The sequence below is a fragment of the Euphorbia lathyris genome, chromosome 6 (genome assembly GCF_963576675.1).
Source record: "Euphorbia lathyris chromosome 6, ddEupLath1.1, whole genome shotgun sequence".
Lineage (NCBI taxonomy): Eukaryota > Viridiplantae > Streptophyta > Magnoliopsida > Malpighiales > Euphorbiaceae > Euphorbia > Euphorbia lathyris.
In genome coordinates this window covers 57,372,833-57,389,268 of record NC_088915.1, presented here as the reverse complement: position 1 = coordinate 57,389,268, position 16,436 = coordinate 57,372,833, and the positions used below count along the sequence as shown (strand labels likewise).

Below are 16,436 nucleotides of genomic sequence, written 5' to 3'. Positions count from 1 at the left end.
GTTGTAAACATTCAGTGGTAGAGAAATCTAGGTGCTGGGTTGTAGCACTTAGTAGGAGTTGAGTAGACGAATAGAGAAAGGTACTCTTGCATATTCAACTGCCTTGTAATCGGTTTGTGCTCTACCTTTAAAGAGCTCAGTATTGGATTCTAAAAGCCCGGAGGACTCTGGGGACTGGACGTAGGCGGAGAGGCCGAACCAGGATAAGTGATACTGAGTAATCTCTAAACTCTCTCTCAATATATATATTTGCATGTGTTGTGTGTGAAGTTTACTCCAGCATATAAAATTGTTTAAAGTTGACTCTGAGTAATTTCAAGTGCTGAGTTAGAAGTTGACCTCCAAGAGTGTCAATATCTAACTTACAAATAAAACAGCCTTAGTCAATATCCGGCCAAAGTTGTCTTGTAACATATCTGGCCGAGCTGACCAAAAGCTGAGTTGACAAACTCACCAAATAACTAAGTCAGTATATTAATTAAACGAAAAAAAAGTTATATTAGTTCCTAACCCCCCCTTGGAACTAATCACACGGGACCAACAAGTGGTATCAGAGCCTAAGCTCACTACTCAAAGATATAACTATCTTGAGCGGATCCCTATAAATGGCTGAGAACAGCACTCGTTTCCTTCCAGGGAACCAAACAACTCAGATACTCCCTGAGGGATTATCAATCACTAGACCTCCCCTATTCTTTGGATCTAATTATACATTCTGGAAGAATAGGATGAAAAACTTTATTCAAGCCACAAACATGAGTGCATGGCTTGCAATTGTTCAAGGTCCACATGTGCCATATAAAACTGTTAACAATGAGAAAATTGTTAAGAGCGAAGCTGAGTGGACAGAGGATGACCTCAGAAAATTACAAAATAATGCTTCGGCTATAAATATGCTTCACTGTGCTTTAGATGCTGCAGAATACAATAAGATTTCAGGTTGTGAGTCAGCACATGAGATTTGGAAAAAACTTGAAGTGACCTATGAAGGCACCAGTAAAGTCAAGGAGTCAAAAGTCAATCAGCATATGAGACTCTACGAGCTGTTCGATATTAATTAAAACGAAGACATCTCTGAAATGAACTCAAGATTCACAAATATTATAAATGAGCTTAAAAGGCTTGGAAAGAACTTCTCTGAAGAAGAACAAGTAAAGAAGATCTTGAGAAGTTTACCTAAGAGTTGGCAAGCAAAGAAAACAGCTGTAGAAGAAGCTCAGGACTTGATTACTTACAAATATGATGAGCTGATCGGATCCCTGCTGACCCACGAGATCTCTATGAAAAACTTTGAGGCAAAAGAAAAATCTGAAGATAAGAAATAGAAATCTCTAGTGATGAAAGCTGACTCCACAGAAGCTGAGTCTACTGATGATGAGGAAATGGCTATGTTTACTAGAAAGATGAAGAAGCTGTTCAGAAGAAATGACAGAAATAGCAAACGGCCATACAAGAGGGGTGAGAGGTACAAAGCTGAGTCCAGTGACAAATATAAGAAGGACAGCTCCAAGTCCGTCACATGTTTTGAGTGCCACCAAACTGGGCACATCAAGTCAAGCTGCCCAAACCTAAAAAGAGATAAGAAGGGAAACAAGAAGGCAATGGTAACAACATGGAGTGACAGTGACGAGTCAACATCATCCGAAGCTGATGCAAATGAAACGGCAAACATATGCTTCATGGCCGATGATGCTGAACACTCTCAATCTGAGCAAGCTGACCTCTCTAATGAAACTGACTAGGAGGAACACAACAATGAGGTAACATCCCTACTTTTGCTTAGAAATGAGATGGTAAATGCCTTAAGTGATTTATACACACTAACTAAAAAGTGTAACAAGAAAATCAAATCACTCAGCAGGCGGTGTGACGAGATTGAAGAGGTCAAGCTGAGTGACCTCAGATATCTCCTCCAAGATAATGCAGATTTACATAACAACATTCAAATAATGCATAAGTTTGTCACGGAGGTTCAATCTGAGTCAAAGAAACTTAGAAAGGACGTTACAACCCTACATAGTCAAGTAAAAGGCTCAAATAAACATAAATCCCATGCTGAGTACTCAAGTCAGCATAAACTGTTCACCCAGTGTGAATGTTGCGGGAAAAGAGGACACACAAAAGATGCGTGTTGGTTCAACAAGCGGATTGTCCAATGTGACTTCTGCGGAAGAAAAGGACATACCACTAAGGTATGTTGGCATGCTCAACATAACAATGCTGACCACACTCAGCATCACCCTCAAAGGGTAGTTTATTGTGACTTCTGTGGTAAAAATGGCCACACTATAAAAGTATGTCGTCACAAACTAAAATATGATTTTGCACCTGTTTATACTAACAAGAAAGGACCCAAAAAGAATTGGGTACCTAAAGATGAATAGTTTAAAATGCAGGTCAGCTTGACATGTATGGAGAAGTCAAAACTTTGGTACATAGACGGCGCATGCTCAAGACACATGACGGGTGATGAAACACAATTCATCACACTAGAGCTTAAACGAGGTGGAAGTGTAAGCTTCAGAGACAATAAGAAGGGTAAGATAGTCGGCTCAGGTACTATCGGAGGTAACCCAACTATTGAGTCTGTCTCCTTAGTCAAAGGTCTCAAATACAACCTACTGAGTGTAGCTCAGCTTTGCAAGAGCGGCAGAAAGGTTGTATTCAATGATACTAAGTGTCAAATACTCGAGGGGAACACAAATGAATTGATTTTAACTGCCCCTCGTGGAGATAATGTATACATGCTAAATTTAGAAAAACAGTTTTCTAAAAACATATGCTAAGTGTCTAAAGAGGATAAGTCCTGGCTATGGCATAGAATATTTGGGCATGTCAGCATGGACCTTCTTGCCAAATTAGCTAGAAAGCAATTAAGTGAGGGATAACCAAAATTAAAATTTGAGAAAGATCAATTATGTAAAGCTTGTCAGCAAGGGAAACAAACCAAAAAGTCATTTCAAAGTAAAAATATTGTCTCAACCAAGAGACCATTAGAATTACTACACTTGGATCTTTTCGGACCTATCCAACCACTCAGCTTGGGAGGTAAGAAATTTTCCTTGGTCATTGTAGATGATTTCTCTCGGTACACTTGGATCATCTTGCTGAGTAGCAAGGATGAAACTTTTGAGATGTTTACTACACTTATTAAAAAGCTTGAAATTGACAAAGACCTAAAAGTAGCTCATATTAGAAGCGACAACGGTGGAGAATTCAAAAACCAACAGTTTGATGAATTCTGTGAAACCAGTGGTATTGACCACAATTTCTCTGCTCCTAGAACACCTCAACAGAATGAGATTGTTGAAAGGAAGAATAGAACTATTGTCGAAATTGCTAGAACCATGCTGAGCGAAAATAGGCTTCCAAAGTACTTCTGGGGTGAAGTTGTCCACACAGCATGCTATATACTGAATAGGGCTCTAGTAAGACCTATACTTAAGAAAACCCCATATGAACTTTGGAAAGGACGAAAGCCCAACATTGGGTACTTTCGTGCTTTTGGGTGTAAATGCTTTATACTCAATACAAAGGACAATCTTGCAAAATTTGATGCTAAAGCTGACGAAGCGATCTTCTTAGGGTACTCAACTAACAGCAAAGCATATAGAGTCTATAATAAACGAACTCAGGTTGTAGAAGAGTCTGTCCATGTTGAGTTCGATGAAGCTGACCCTGCAGGAAAGTCAACTCAGCTCACTGAAGACGAACTAAGCTCAGCTTCCGCTGATCAAAATGGAGTCTCTGAATCATCGATACAAGGGCTGACCAAAGGTAAGCAAGAAGTTGAAATAACATTTACTGACCAATCTATTCCTGTAGAGATTGTAGAAACACCTATTCCAAATGACTCAACATTGCCCAAAGAAATAAAAATCCCAAGAGGACATTCAGAAAAGTCCATTCTTGATGCTGCTGACAACAAGCTGATGACCAGAGATCAGCTTAGGAAATACCTCAGCAATGTTGCATTCGTCTCAATACATGAACCAAAGAACTTCGCTGATGCTGAGCACGATGAATATTGGATCAATGCCATGCAAGAAGAGCTTGACCAATTCACCAGAAATGAGGTATGAGATTTAGTGCCTAAACCTAGGAATCAAAAGCCTATAGGAACTAAGTGGGTCTTTAGAAACAAACTACATGAGCATGGAAATGTAATAAGAAACAAAGCCCGACTTGTAGCCCAAGGCTATAGTCAGCAAGAGGGTATTGACTATGGGGAAACATTTGCACCTGTTGCTAGGTTAGAAGCAATACGTATATTGCGTGCTTATGCCAGTTTCATGAACTTTAAGTTATACCAAATGGATGTTAAAAGTGCATTCCTTAATGGTTTCATAAACGAAGAGGTATATGTTAATCAACCTCCTGGGTTTGAAGATCCAAAATTTCCAAACCACGTTTATAAACTCAAAAAGGCTCCTGAAACAAGCTCCAAGAGCTTGGTATGAGAGGTTGACCAACTTCCTGCTAACCAGGAACTATGTCAGGGGAAAAGCTGACACAACCTTGTTCATTAAGAAAAAGGGAAAACATACCCTACTTGCACAAATATATGTAGATGATATAATATTTGGTGCTACTGATGAATCTTTGTGCAAAGAATTTAGCAAACAGATGCAAACTGAGTTCGAGATGTCCATGATGGGGGAACTCAACTTCTTCCTTGGACTCCAAATCAAGCAAGGTAAGAATGGCATCTTCATAAGTCAGTCCAAGTACACCAAAGAGATGCTAAAGAAATTCAGCATGGTAGATTGCAAACCCACATCAACCCCTATGGGTACTGATACTGTCATATGCAAAGATGAGAAAAGTAAGTCAATAGATAGTAAACTCTATCGAGGTATGATAGGTTCCCTACTTTATCTCACAGCTAGTAGACCTGATATACAGTACTTAGTATGTTATTGTGCGAGATATCAAGCTGACCCCAGAGAATCTCATCTAACAGCTGTAAAAAGAATTTTTAGATATCTGCAGAGCTCAATTGATGCAGGTCTATGGTATCCAACTTCAAATGACTTCACACTCATTGGATATACTGATGCTGACTATGGACGAGATAACACTAGTACAGAAATGCTCACTTGTATCGCACCTTTTGTGTCGCGCTTGAAGACAAAGCGACACAACAGAGTAACTAGTGTCGCGCGTTCTGTAAACGCGACACAACTAAGTATTTTGTGTCATCACTTGTGTCATGCTTTAAGAGTGTGCGTCACAAACAAGTTATTTCTTGTATCGCTTGTCTTACAGTGTGACACAAGAGCAACCTTGTGACGCGCCTTTAACAAAGCGACACAAGAAGTGTGTTATCTTTGTGTCGCTCCTTTTTAAAAGTGCGACACAATTAATACGAACTACTATTTGAATATAATTATTTTTTCTTCATATTTCTTAAAATACTAAAGAATTAAAAAAAATGATGAAAATCAAATAGCATGTACATACATATAAACTTAAAAACTTATCACATATACATTAATTAAAAATAAAAAATAATTTAATTAACTGTAATAATATATTAAAAAATAATGCTATAACTATTATTAATTAGTATAAAACTATTAATTAATAATTAGTATAATACTAATATTAATCATAATTTTTTAAATATAAAAAAAATAAATTTAAAAAAATATTGATAGATTAAAAAATTGTTACAAATTTATACAATTTATTAAAATCACATGAAATTAAAAAAAATATGTAAACCCATAAAACATATTTTTTCTGTCTAAAAAAATTTAATAAACAAAAAGAAAAGGTTTTATTTTTACTGCAGCCACCTCAAAGCCAGAAGAAACATTAAACCCTAAAAATCGGACCCAAAAATCACGATTTATTTCTCTGTTTCTTCTTCCCCATCGACTGCCGCCACCTCCTTTCTTCCCTATACGGCCGGCCGCCTGAGATTTCTTCCGCCGTGGCAAGGCTTATGCCACCTCAAAGCCTCCGATCGGACAACTTCAACGCCTCCTACTCCATAGCTTCACAGGTTTGTGGAAATTTCTCTTCTGTTAATGAGTTCTGTTCTTGTTTATGGTTTCTGTTCTTCTGTTAATGGTTTATGTTCTTTTACCTGTAAAAAATTCCAATACATTTAACTCTTGAATTGGATTTTGACCGTGCAGCTTGCAACTGGAACTCGTATTGCTCCTTTCCGGTCGTTTTTGTGGAAAATGTTCTTTGAGAAGCATGAGGACTATCAGGTACAATAACATCTCCTTGGTCTTTTCTGAATTGAGAATCTCACTGAAATCAAATGTAGTAAACAACATCCCATGCCTGATTTTACAACCAATAAGTCAATAATCTAGGTCTTACTTATGTAACAACCATTGAAATAACACAATCCACCGGCGGAAATCAACATCCCCAATCAATCCCTTTGCATTAAATGATTACTTAGTAGTTATGGTCCAGGTCTCAAGTACAATACAAGCCTTTCGAACGGTGAAAACCTTTGTTGGGATTGCTTTTTAGCCCTATCCATTCGTCATTCCTTGCTTGAATCTGGATTCAAATAGGTAGCAAAAACCAAAAGAAGTAACTAACTCCAATTTTATTTTGTGCTGTTCAGTTCAATGGTCTGGCGTGGCTCTTCTTGGGTGTCCCAACAAGTAGCTCATTGCTCTACAAGGAGGTGAGGCAAATGAATTTATCAAACTAACTGATGCACTGAATCAAAACGAAAATGGTCATAATACTGAAATTTCTGGACACGAATTCGAAAAAATGAAGGAGAAATCCCCGGATAAGTTTAGGCTCGACTTTGCAGTGAGCAGAGAACAAACTAATGAAAAAGGAGAAAAGATGTACATCCAAACTCGTTGTCAGGTGGGTATCCTGACCAGTGGGATTTAGAAAGAATTAGAAAGAAAAGAGAGAGAGAAAGGAGAAAAGATAGAATTAGGTACAGAAAGAGAGAAAGATTTGAGAGAAGAATGGATAAAAGTGTTAATTCTCATTGATCAATTGTAGCATAGCAAAGCATGACCTTTATACAGTACAAGCTGAGTGTCTGCCAAACGGTTACACACCAGCTGTGTGTACAGGTGTTATAACAAATTCACTACAAGACAAATTAGCTAGCCCACTAAAGTAACCCCACTAAAGTAACGATAACAGACTTCTACTAACAGAAGACAATAACACTATAAAGCAATACAAAGCAATAAGGAAATAACAGAAATAACTACCAATAACCATATCTTGTAAATATCCAATCTAGTCTTTCAACTTCTTACGACGCACGTATGTGACAATACCTCCCCCTTGAGCACATTCTTGACCCCAAGAATGAATGAAGGAAGGAAATTGATTAACCAACATAGAATAGTCCTCCCAGGTGGAATCCAAAGTAGAAAAGCCGTCCCACTGAATCAGTAACTGAGGCACTGCCTTGTCATCTACTAGCGCATTACGAGTATTCAGAACCTTAAGAGGCTGAATTGGAAGAGGGCCATCCTCAATAGGAGGAAGAGTAGTGAGTGGAGCTGCAGCAGGATCTGATTTCCTCTTAAGAAGAGAAACATGAAAAACAGGATGTACCTTGCTAGTCAGAGGAAGTTGGAGCTTATAAGCTACCTTTCCCACCTTAGATAATATCTTGAAAGGACAAAAAAACTTGGAGGAGAGTTTGTGAGAGTGACGTTTAGCAATAGAAGATTGTCTGTAGGGTTGAAGCTTTAAGTAAACCCAATCTCCAGGATTAAATTCTCTATCTGATCTGTGTCTGTCAGCAAATTGCTTCATACGATTCTGGGCTTTTGCTAAGCAATCTTTGAGAGACTGGTTCAGTTGGTGGCGAGCTGTTAAGATATCTTCAACAGCAGCCACATGAGATGTAGAAGTAGGCAGGACGGGCAGGGCAGGGGCCTGGCCATAGAGTGCCTGAAATGGACTCATTTTCAGAGCACTGTGATAGGTAGAATTGTACCAATACTCTGCAAGTCCCAACCAAGTAGCCCATTTCTTAGGATGAAGGAAACACATGCTGCGTAAATACCCCTCTAAACACTGATTTAAACGCTCGGTTTGACCATCCGTTTGAGGGTGGTAAGCACTACTAAATAGGAGTTGGGTACCCATCAACTGCATTAATTCCTTCCAAAAAATTCCCGTAAAGATCCTATCACGATCTGATACAATTGTACGAGGCATTCCGTGTAAACGGAAAATTTGATCAAGGAAGAGTTTAGACACTGTGGCTGCAGAGAAAGGGTGTGTCAGAGGTAGAAAATGGGCACTTTTAGTGAATCTGTCAATGACTACCAAAATTGTGTCAAACCCACCCGATTTTGGTAAACCTTCCACAAAATCCATGGCGATATCTTTCCAAGCACCATCCGGAATAGGCAAGGGCTGCAATAGGCCTGGGTTAGGGGAGAGATCGGGCTTACAACGTTGGCATGTGTCACACTTAGCCACCCATTGTGTCACAGACTGAGGCATTTGTGGCCAATAGAAACTTTGTTGTAGTCGAGTCAATGTTCCTTTAATGCCCGAATGTCCACCCAATGGAGAATCATGGCAAACTTGGATTAACTTCACCCTGAGAGCAGTGTTGCCTCCAATATACACCCTGTTCTTAAATTTAAGTAACCCATTGATCAAAGTAAAATTACCACTAGAATCTGGGGTAACAGCAAGTTGTTGGTATAGCTGAATTGCCAACTCATCGTGGTTATATGAATCCTGAATTTCTTGGATCCATGTAGGTACAAGCATTGAAACTGCTAAGAGCTGCGAAGTAGGTCTATGGTGATCCTCAAACTGCCTGGAGAGTGCATCTGCCACTTTATTCTCTACCCCTTTCTTGTACTGAATTGTGTATTCCAGACTAAGTAACTTGGAGATGCCTTTGTGCTGTATAGAAGTGTGTAAGCGCTGTTCTAACAAGTGCTTAATACTCTCCTGATCTGTCTTAATGATAAATGGAGCATGCTCCAAATAGGGTCGCCAATAAGTCACTGCATATAAGAGAGCCAGAAATTCACGTTCATATGCAGACAAACGCTGATTCCTTGGACAAAGACCCTTTGACAAGAAGCAAATAGGGCGCTGGTTTTGCATCAAGACCGCCCCTATCCCTGTACCACTAGCATCACACTCAATAATGAATGGAAGAGAGAAATTCGGTAATGCTAAAACCGGAGCCTGGGTCATTAGTTGTTTGAGAGTGGTAAAAGCTGTTGAAGCTGTAGAATTCCAATGAAATTGGTCTTTCTTTAGCAAGTCAGTGAGGGGTCGACAAATAGCCCCATAACCATGAATAAACCGTCGGTAATATCCTGTAAGACCGAGGAATCCCCTGAGCCCTTTTAAGGTTGTAGGTTGTGGCCAATTGACCATGGCCGAGATCTTTTCAGGATCAGTAGCAACCCCTTGAGTTGAAATAATGTGCCCTAAATAAGAGACCTGATCAACACCAAACTCACACTTGGAAGCTTTTGCAAACAATTGATGAGTAGTTAGGATATCAAAAACTAACTGTAATTGTAAGAGGTGGGAATCCAAATCAGGACTGTAAATGAGAATGTCATCAAAGAAGACGAGAACAAACTTTCGTAGGTAAGGTTTGAAAATGGTGTTCATTAGGGATTGAAATGAGACAGGAGCATTCGTAAGGCCAAATGGCATGACTACGAATTCATAATGGCCAGAATGGGTACGAAAAGCAGTTTTGTGAATATCGGATTCCTTCATGCGAATCTGGTGGTAGCCAGCCCGTAAATCAATCTTACTAAACTTACTTGCTCCCTGCAGTTCATCAATAAGCTCCTGGATGATTGGTATGGGAAATTTATCCTTCACGGTGGCCTTATTTAGCTCACGAAAATCAACACAAAAGCGCCAGGATCCATCCTTCTTTTTTACTAAAAGGACTGGAGAGGCATAGGGACTGTTGCTAGGTCTTATCACTCCAGTAGCCAACATCTCCTCAACCAATTTCTCAATCTCAGTTTTCTGTTGGTGAGAATAACGGTAGGGTCGAATGTTCACGGGATCGGTGGCAGTCTTAAGTGGTATAGCATGGTCATGAAGCCTTTGTGGTGGTAAGGTTGTAGGTGTTTGGAAGAGGTAATTATTTTGGTTAAGGAGTGACTATATTGGGTCAGGTGGGGTGGTAATGTTTGGGGTAATGAGCTGAGTGGTGGAATCTAGGGTATCATCAGCCATTATCATCACAAATAGCTTACTAGTTATGCCCTTCCATCCCTTAGCAACTAGCTTGTTGACTGACTTAAGAGTCATCATTTTGAGGCTTAATTCCTCTATCATGCCCTTTAATTCTATTTGCCTTCCCTCCTTATATATCAACAAACGGTTTTGCTCAAAGTCGAAGGTGACTGGAGTGTGGCTTCGCATCCAGTCAGAGCCAAGAATTATGTCACAATCCCCTAGTTCAATGACCCTTAATGTAAAACTGAACCTAGAATTCTGCATTGACCAATTACAATCTTGGCATTTAGAGGTAACCTTAAGCTGACGGCCATCAGCCACAGTGACTGCCACTGGTTTGACCTCTGTTAATGGCAATTTAGCCTCTCGGGCTATCTTCACATCAATAAAACTGTGCGTACTTCCGCTATCAATCAATATCAAAATGGGTTTTCTGTTTAAAGTACCTTTCAACCTCATGGTATTGCTTGTAAGCCCTCCTTCCAATGCATTAAGGGAGACTAGGATCTGTTCATTGTCGCTAGTGACTCCTTCAAGCTCCTCTTCAAAATTCTGGGATACTATCAACTCCCCTTCCGGTTCTTCACCCTCCTCTGCTGTAATGGCTAACAACTTCTTAGTTGTGCACTGGTGGCCTGGATAATAACGTTCTCCACATTTCCAGCAGGCCCCTGGAACTCTTTTCACACCTGTATTAGGTACTCCGGAGGCAGTTTTGACTGAGGCAGGGTTAAGTGTAGTGTTTTGGTGGGAGTTGGAGGTATTTGGTGTGTAGGCAGTGTTTGGGGTAGATGAAGGAGTTCTTAAGTTAGAAGAAGGGTTCCAGTTTTTTATGGGTAATGGGGATCGAAAAGTGGGTTTTGGTTTTACCACTTCTAATATATCTCTTAGGTGGTTTTCTTGTAGTTTAGCTTGCTTGATGGCTGAATATACCTCCTTGGGTTCATGAGATCTTACAGCAGATCTCAACTCTGGTTTCAAGCCAGCAATAAAACTTTTAGTGTAATATACCTCAGTTATCTCAGGATGCTCCTTCTCCATCTTCAATTTGAGGTCCTCAAACTCATCCTGATAATTGGCAACCGTAGTCACCTGCCTCAACTGAGAAAGTTGCTCCACCACCTCAGTGATTTCAGTCTCCTGAAATCGTTTTCCCACAGCCTCCACAAACACTTCCCAACTAATTCCAGGATGGATTGGGATCCAATTTTTAAACCATTTCTCTGCTCTTCCTTGCAAGAAAAGCCCTGCTAACTCCACCTTCTTATCTTCAGCGACCTCAAACAATTGGAAATACTTCGAACATTTGTTGATCCAAGGCTCCACCTCAGAACCATTAAAGGTAGGAAGTTCGCATTTAGGGAGTAGTTTATTGAAATAAGGAACCCTGGATGTAGATGGCTCACCTGCTTGAGATCCACTAGGGAAACTACCAAGGATTCCTTTCTCAGGATTGAAGTTGGAATTCTGGGTTTTATGTGGTGATAGGGAGGATTCAAGGTTGTTTGGATGTTTTTGTGGGGATGGAATGAAACCAGAGGTTGGTTGAATTAGATTGGCTAGGGTGGATATGGATTTATGCATCACATCCTCTAAGGCTTGATGAGAAGCGATTTGATCCTTCCTAAGCTGGTTCTGTTCTTGGATTATAGAATCCATTCTTTTGTGATATGCAGATTGAGCATTGTTGAGTTGAACTTGCATTTTTTCCAACTTCTCCGCTGTCGCCTCCGAACGGTCGTGAAACTGAGCTGTAAGCTCCTTCAATTGCTGTTCAAGTGTTTCCATGGCCGCCTTGGCTCGTTTCCTCTGCGCACGAGTTTTTCTAGAAGAGTTGTTTAACATTCATGGAATGGCCGGAGGTCGAGTGTCTCTGATACCAATGTCAGGTGGGTATCCTGACCAGTGGGATTTAGAAAGAATTAGAAAGAAAAGAGAGAGAGAAAGGAGAAAAGATAGAATTAGGTACAGAAAGAGAGAAAGATTTGAGAGAAGAATGGATAAAAGTGTTAATTCTCATTGATCAATTGTAGCATAGCAAAGCATGACCTTTATACAGTACAAGCTGAGTGTCTGCCAAACGGTTACACACCAGCTGTGTGTACAGGTGTTATAACAAATTCACTACAAGACAAATTAGCTAGCCCACTAAAGTAACCCCACTAAAGTAACGATAACAGACTTCTACTAACAGAAGACAATAACACTATAAAGCAATACAAAGCAATAAGGAAATAACAGAAATAACTACCAATAACCATATCTTGTAAATATCCAATCTAGTCTTTCAACTTCTTACGACGCACGTATGTGACACTCGTATGGCTCAATATGCAGAGGAGCTATGGGAATTGCTAAAGAAAGATAACACCTTACTCATCTTAGTCTTTACTTTAAAGTAGTAAAACTTTGTTCAAGCTGGTTATATTAGCTTTGACATTCTTTCACGTTTACCTTACAGGCATCCAAGGGGAAGCTTACAGAAGCTGGGGGTAGGAAGCTTTTTCAGCAGTTGATTGACGGTGTAAGTTATTGTCACAACAAAGGTGCTTTCCATAGGGATCTGAAGGTAATTTTCCTTACTTCTTGAAGCTCATTGTAAACATGAATGTTTGTCCTGTGTTCTGACAGATATATAATTACATTGAATTTGCAGCTAGAGAATGTTCTTATTGATGCAAAAGGGAATATAAAGATATCTGATTTTGGACTCAGTGCCTTACCCCAGCATTTTAGGGTATGCTTCCTTACTAAACTAGGTGGTCGAAATGTTGTCGTTTCTCACGCCCGTGACAGATGATTGATTCTTTTGCTAAATTTGTCTGAATTATTAGGATGATGGTTTACTGCATACAACCTGTGTAAGTCCTAACTATGTTGCTCCTGAGATTCTCTTAAATAGAGGTTATGATGGTGCTACATCAGATATATGGTCATGTGGTGTTATTCTATATGTGATTCTCACCGGGTATCTCCCTTTCCATGACAGAAACCTCGCTGTACTATATCAAAGGGTATCGATCGATACTTTTTCTTCTATTGACATACTGTTTTGATCATTTCCAGATTCTTTTGGGAGACACTCAGATTCCAAAATGGCTATCAGCAGAGCAATCAGATTGTTGATGCTGTTGTTTATTATAATGGACCCTTCCTCTTCATGCACTACTTCTTCTGTTAATGGCTTCTACAATTTTCTCACTCGTAGGCTGGACGATCTCCATAGATCTTCCCTTTCTAACAATTTCATCATGTCTTTTCAGTTCCTTCAAAAACTTCTTTCATCTCTTCAATCTTTCCATTCCCAACTTACCCTTTTGGTTCAAAGACTTCTGGTTTCGAAAACTATTACTCCTCTGCTTCTAATTTAGCTTCCTCTCTCCATGGTTTCCACCATTTAACTCCACAACATTCTCGCCAGGTCAGTTGCATACTTTTTTACTCTACACTATCTCAATGGTTTAAGTCCTGATTAATAAAGTATTATTGTGCAGGTGATGAGGGCAGTAAGGGGTTGCCAAAGGGAAATTGTAGTGGTGGAAGAGGATAACAAAAGCTTAATGGAAACAGGAGTTAGCGCATTATCCTTACAAATGGATGAAAATATGGTGTCAATAGAACCAAAGCTGAATGCATACAATGGTTTTAGAGGTGTACTTTATGCAATCAGAAATGTTAACTCAGTGCTCCTAATGATGTTATTTGGAGGGTTAATCTGATTTGGGGCGATAAGAGGTACATAAGTTAAATCTTTACTCAATTAATGTTTGATGTTCAATTGCAGGGATACTCTTGCTTTTTCATTTTAATTTTGTTTTCGCTTCCATTTCCATTTTGTAATACGTGACCAATTTCTGTTTCCATTTCCTTGCGACTTTCTTCTTTTGTTGTTAAGATAGTCTCCTACGTATCTTGTTAAGTGACATTTTCTTGAGTTTTTAATGGAAAAATTTGTTACTAGAGTATGATCTGATGAGTATATGATGAATCTATATATGTTGTGATAAATTGCAGTGAATTCTCTGTCATTTTTTTTTGTTGCAGAGCATTTCAAGAGGATTTTGCGAGCAGATGTACGAATTGTATCAGCACTTGCTTCAACTCATTTGATGTCCAAATAGTCTGTTAAAAAGCAAATTTCTATGGATTTTTCACCTTTATGGCTCCGAGCCAAGTTCTCGAGATAGGTAACTAAAAAACGGATTATCATATCATAATCGTTTGTGTGATCTATATAGGCATAGGGGGGACTCATTAGAGTTTACAAACTAATAAGGATAGAAAGTATTATCTTTATGAGAAGATAATTACAATGAAACTAAGATAATTAAGGGACGATAATTACAATGAAACTAGGATAATTAAGAGAAGAGATGAGGATAAAGATAATATTGATCTTTATCTCTAATAGTCGTATGCTGATATTCTGTGTAGGTTTGATCTTTATTTTGCGGACTGCTGTTATTAAAGCTATTGATAGGAAATGTAGAAAGTTTGCAGGTCTCATCATAGATCTCTTGTTGCATGGTAAACTGTTGGTAAAAACAAAAGAGAGGGCGAGTTGGATACAAGTATAAAATGGGAGATCCTATTTTGTGGTTGAGACTTGTGATGTTATCTTTTTGTCTATGTAACAGACATTTTCATTGTGGTCTTTTTTTATGTCCAATTCTAATCACTGGCTTGAGTTTTGCATCTATGTTAGTGAGCTCCAGCTTTCCGATGAATGCTAACACTTGAATGTACTTGCATGAACTTGTTCATCCCATGTTATAAAATTATTCTTTTTTTTTGTAGATAAAGAAATTGTACTAACTGACAAACTAAATATGGTTCTGGAATATCTTGTTCTATATATGTTTGCCAATCTAGTTTTATGTTGGTGGCTTCACCTTTTGTTTCAATTTAAAATGAACATGTCCTGTAATTTATTTTCTTAATTAATCTTGTGTATGAGGGAATTTATGGAATTATTGGTGGCTCCACCTTTTGGTTCAATTTAAAATGAACATATCCTGTAATTTATTTTCTTAATTAATCTAGTGTGTGAGGGAAATTATGGAATTATTGTCAGCTTTGTTTATATGTTAACAATTGATATTAGTTACCTGATTTCTCCCTCATCTCATATTTTTATTTTAAATAAATTTGATAAGTGAACAACAATCATTAAGGTTGAACCCTACTGAAGTATGTGAGGTTATTGTTGCAGTTAGCTCAAAGACATATTGTCCAAGTTCTTATAATTTGACTGTATCATCTAGATTAAGCAACAACAGTGGAAAGCCCTCAGTGGATGTGGCTGTGAGCGTCCTCATCAAACTTGTGATTGACATGTAAGTTATGCTGCAACTCTAAGAATATGTCCAAAGTCGAGTTAGCAGAGAAGATGGCAGGATTTCAACACTGAGTATCTGTTAGTTTTTTTGTGTTCGCAGTTCATTTCAGTAATATAGGGTAACTAATCTTGTTTACCGTTAATTACAGTACTATTAACTAATCTTTTTTATTTGACTATGTCCTTGAAAAAAAAGATCATTACATTGTGCACTGTTATTAATTTATTAGTTGGTTCAACATTCATTACAGTTTCCCTATTTCAATGAAAAACCTTTTGCCTACAATTACGTCGGATTACTGTGGTAATATTTATGCTTGATTATAGTTCAATATTAGAGCTCCATTCAATCCAAAATATATATATATATTTTTTTAAAATATCAATATTTTGCGTCGCGCGTGAGGAAGGAGCGATACAAAGTGTACCAGATTAATCAGGGAGCTTGTGTCGCACACCCTTGGAGCGCGTCACAAGAATTATCATATGTTGTGTCGCGCACTCTAGAAGCGCGTCACAAGAGTTATCGCTCTATTGTATCGCGCGCTTGACAAGTGCGACACAACAGATGAGTAGCTTGTGTCGCTCTCAAGAGCGATGCAAAGTTCTTGTGTCGCACCCCTGTTGTGTCGTATAAAAGTGCGACACAACAACATGAAAAAGTGCGACACAAGTAAGCATTTCTGTACTAGTGTAAGCTAGAACGTAAGAGCACTTCGGGAGGATGTCATTTCCTTGGAAGCTGTCTAGTATCTTGGTTCAATAAGAAGCAATCATCTGTAGCTCTGTCTACAACTGAAGCTGAGTACGTGGCTGCCGGAAGCTGTGTTGCTCAAGTTCTATGGATAAAGCAACATCTTGAGGATTATGGAGTGAAGACTGAAACAATAGAGATCAA

General features: G+C 38.8%; 1 protein-coding gene and 1 long non-coding RNA gene across 5 annotated transcripts in view; both read left to right on the top strand.

The window, feature by feature from the left end:
- The window catches only part of LOC136232817 (uncharacterized), a 66,111-nt gene extending 50,697 nt beyond the window's left edge, over positions 1-15,414 (top strand). Inside the window, exon 8 of the long non-coding RNA XR_010690632.1 lies at positions 15,400-15,414. This is a non-coding gene — a long non-coding RNA (uncharacterized lncRNA). The remainder of the gene's footprint in view (positions 1-15,399) is intronic.
- Positions 5,812-15,755, top strand: LOC136232816 (CBL-interacting serine/threonine-protein kinase 1-like). 4 transcript variants are annotated; one of them, XM_066022241.1, is made up of 10 exons: positions 5,812-6,010; positions 6,147-6,224; positions 6,596-6,658; positions 12,662-12,769; positions 12,857-12,937; positions 13,035-13,168; positions 13,267-13,621; positions 13,695-13,935; positions 14,245-14,387; positions 15,413-15,755. In XM_066022241.1, exons 1-7 carry the CDS (start codon positions 5,951-5,953, stop codon positions 13,379-13,381), a joined length of 639 nt encoding a protein of 212 aa, XP_065878313.1. In that variant the 5' UTR covers positions 5,812-5,950; the 3' UTR covers positions 13,382-13,621; positions 13,695-13,935; positions 14,245-14,387; positions 15,413-15,755. The 4 variants fall into 4 exon arrangements, with proteins under 4 accessions (XP_065878313.1, XP_065878312.1, XP_065878311.1 ...); XM_066022240.1 differs by having other exon boundaries at positions 15,465-15,754; XM_066022239.1 differs by lacking the exon at positions 15,413-15,755 and adding an exon at positions 14,635-15,075.
- The last annotated feature ends 681 nt before the right edge of the window (positions 15,756-16,436 follow it).

Bases quoted from the DNA above. Each gene is read 5' to 3' on its own strand.
- LOC136232816 (XM_066022241.1), top strand. From the start codon at position 5,951: ATGCCACCTCAAAGCCTCCGATCGGACAACTTCAACGCCTCCTACTCC. The intron at 6,225-6,595 runs GTACAATAACAT...TGTGCTGTTCAG, and splicing joins AGAAGCATGAGGACTATCAG to TTCAATGGTCTGGCGTGGCT. The intron at 6,659-12,661 runs GTGAGGCAAATG...TTTACCTTACAG, and splicing joins GCTCATTGCTCTACAAGGAG to GCATCCAAGGGGAAGCTTAC.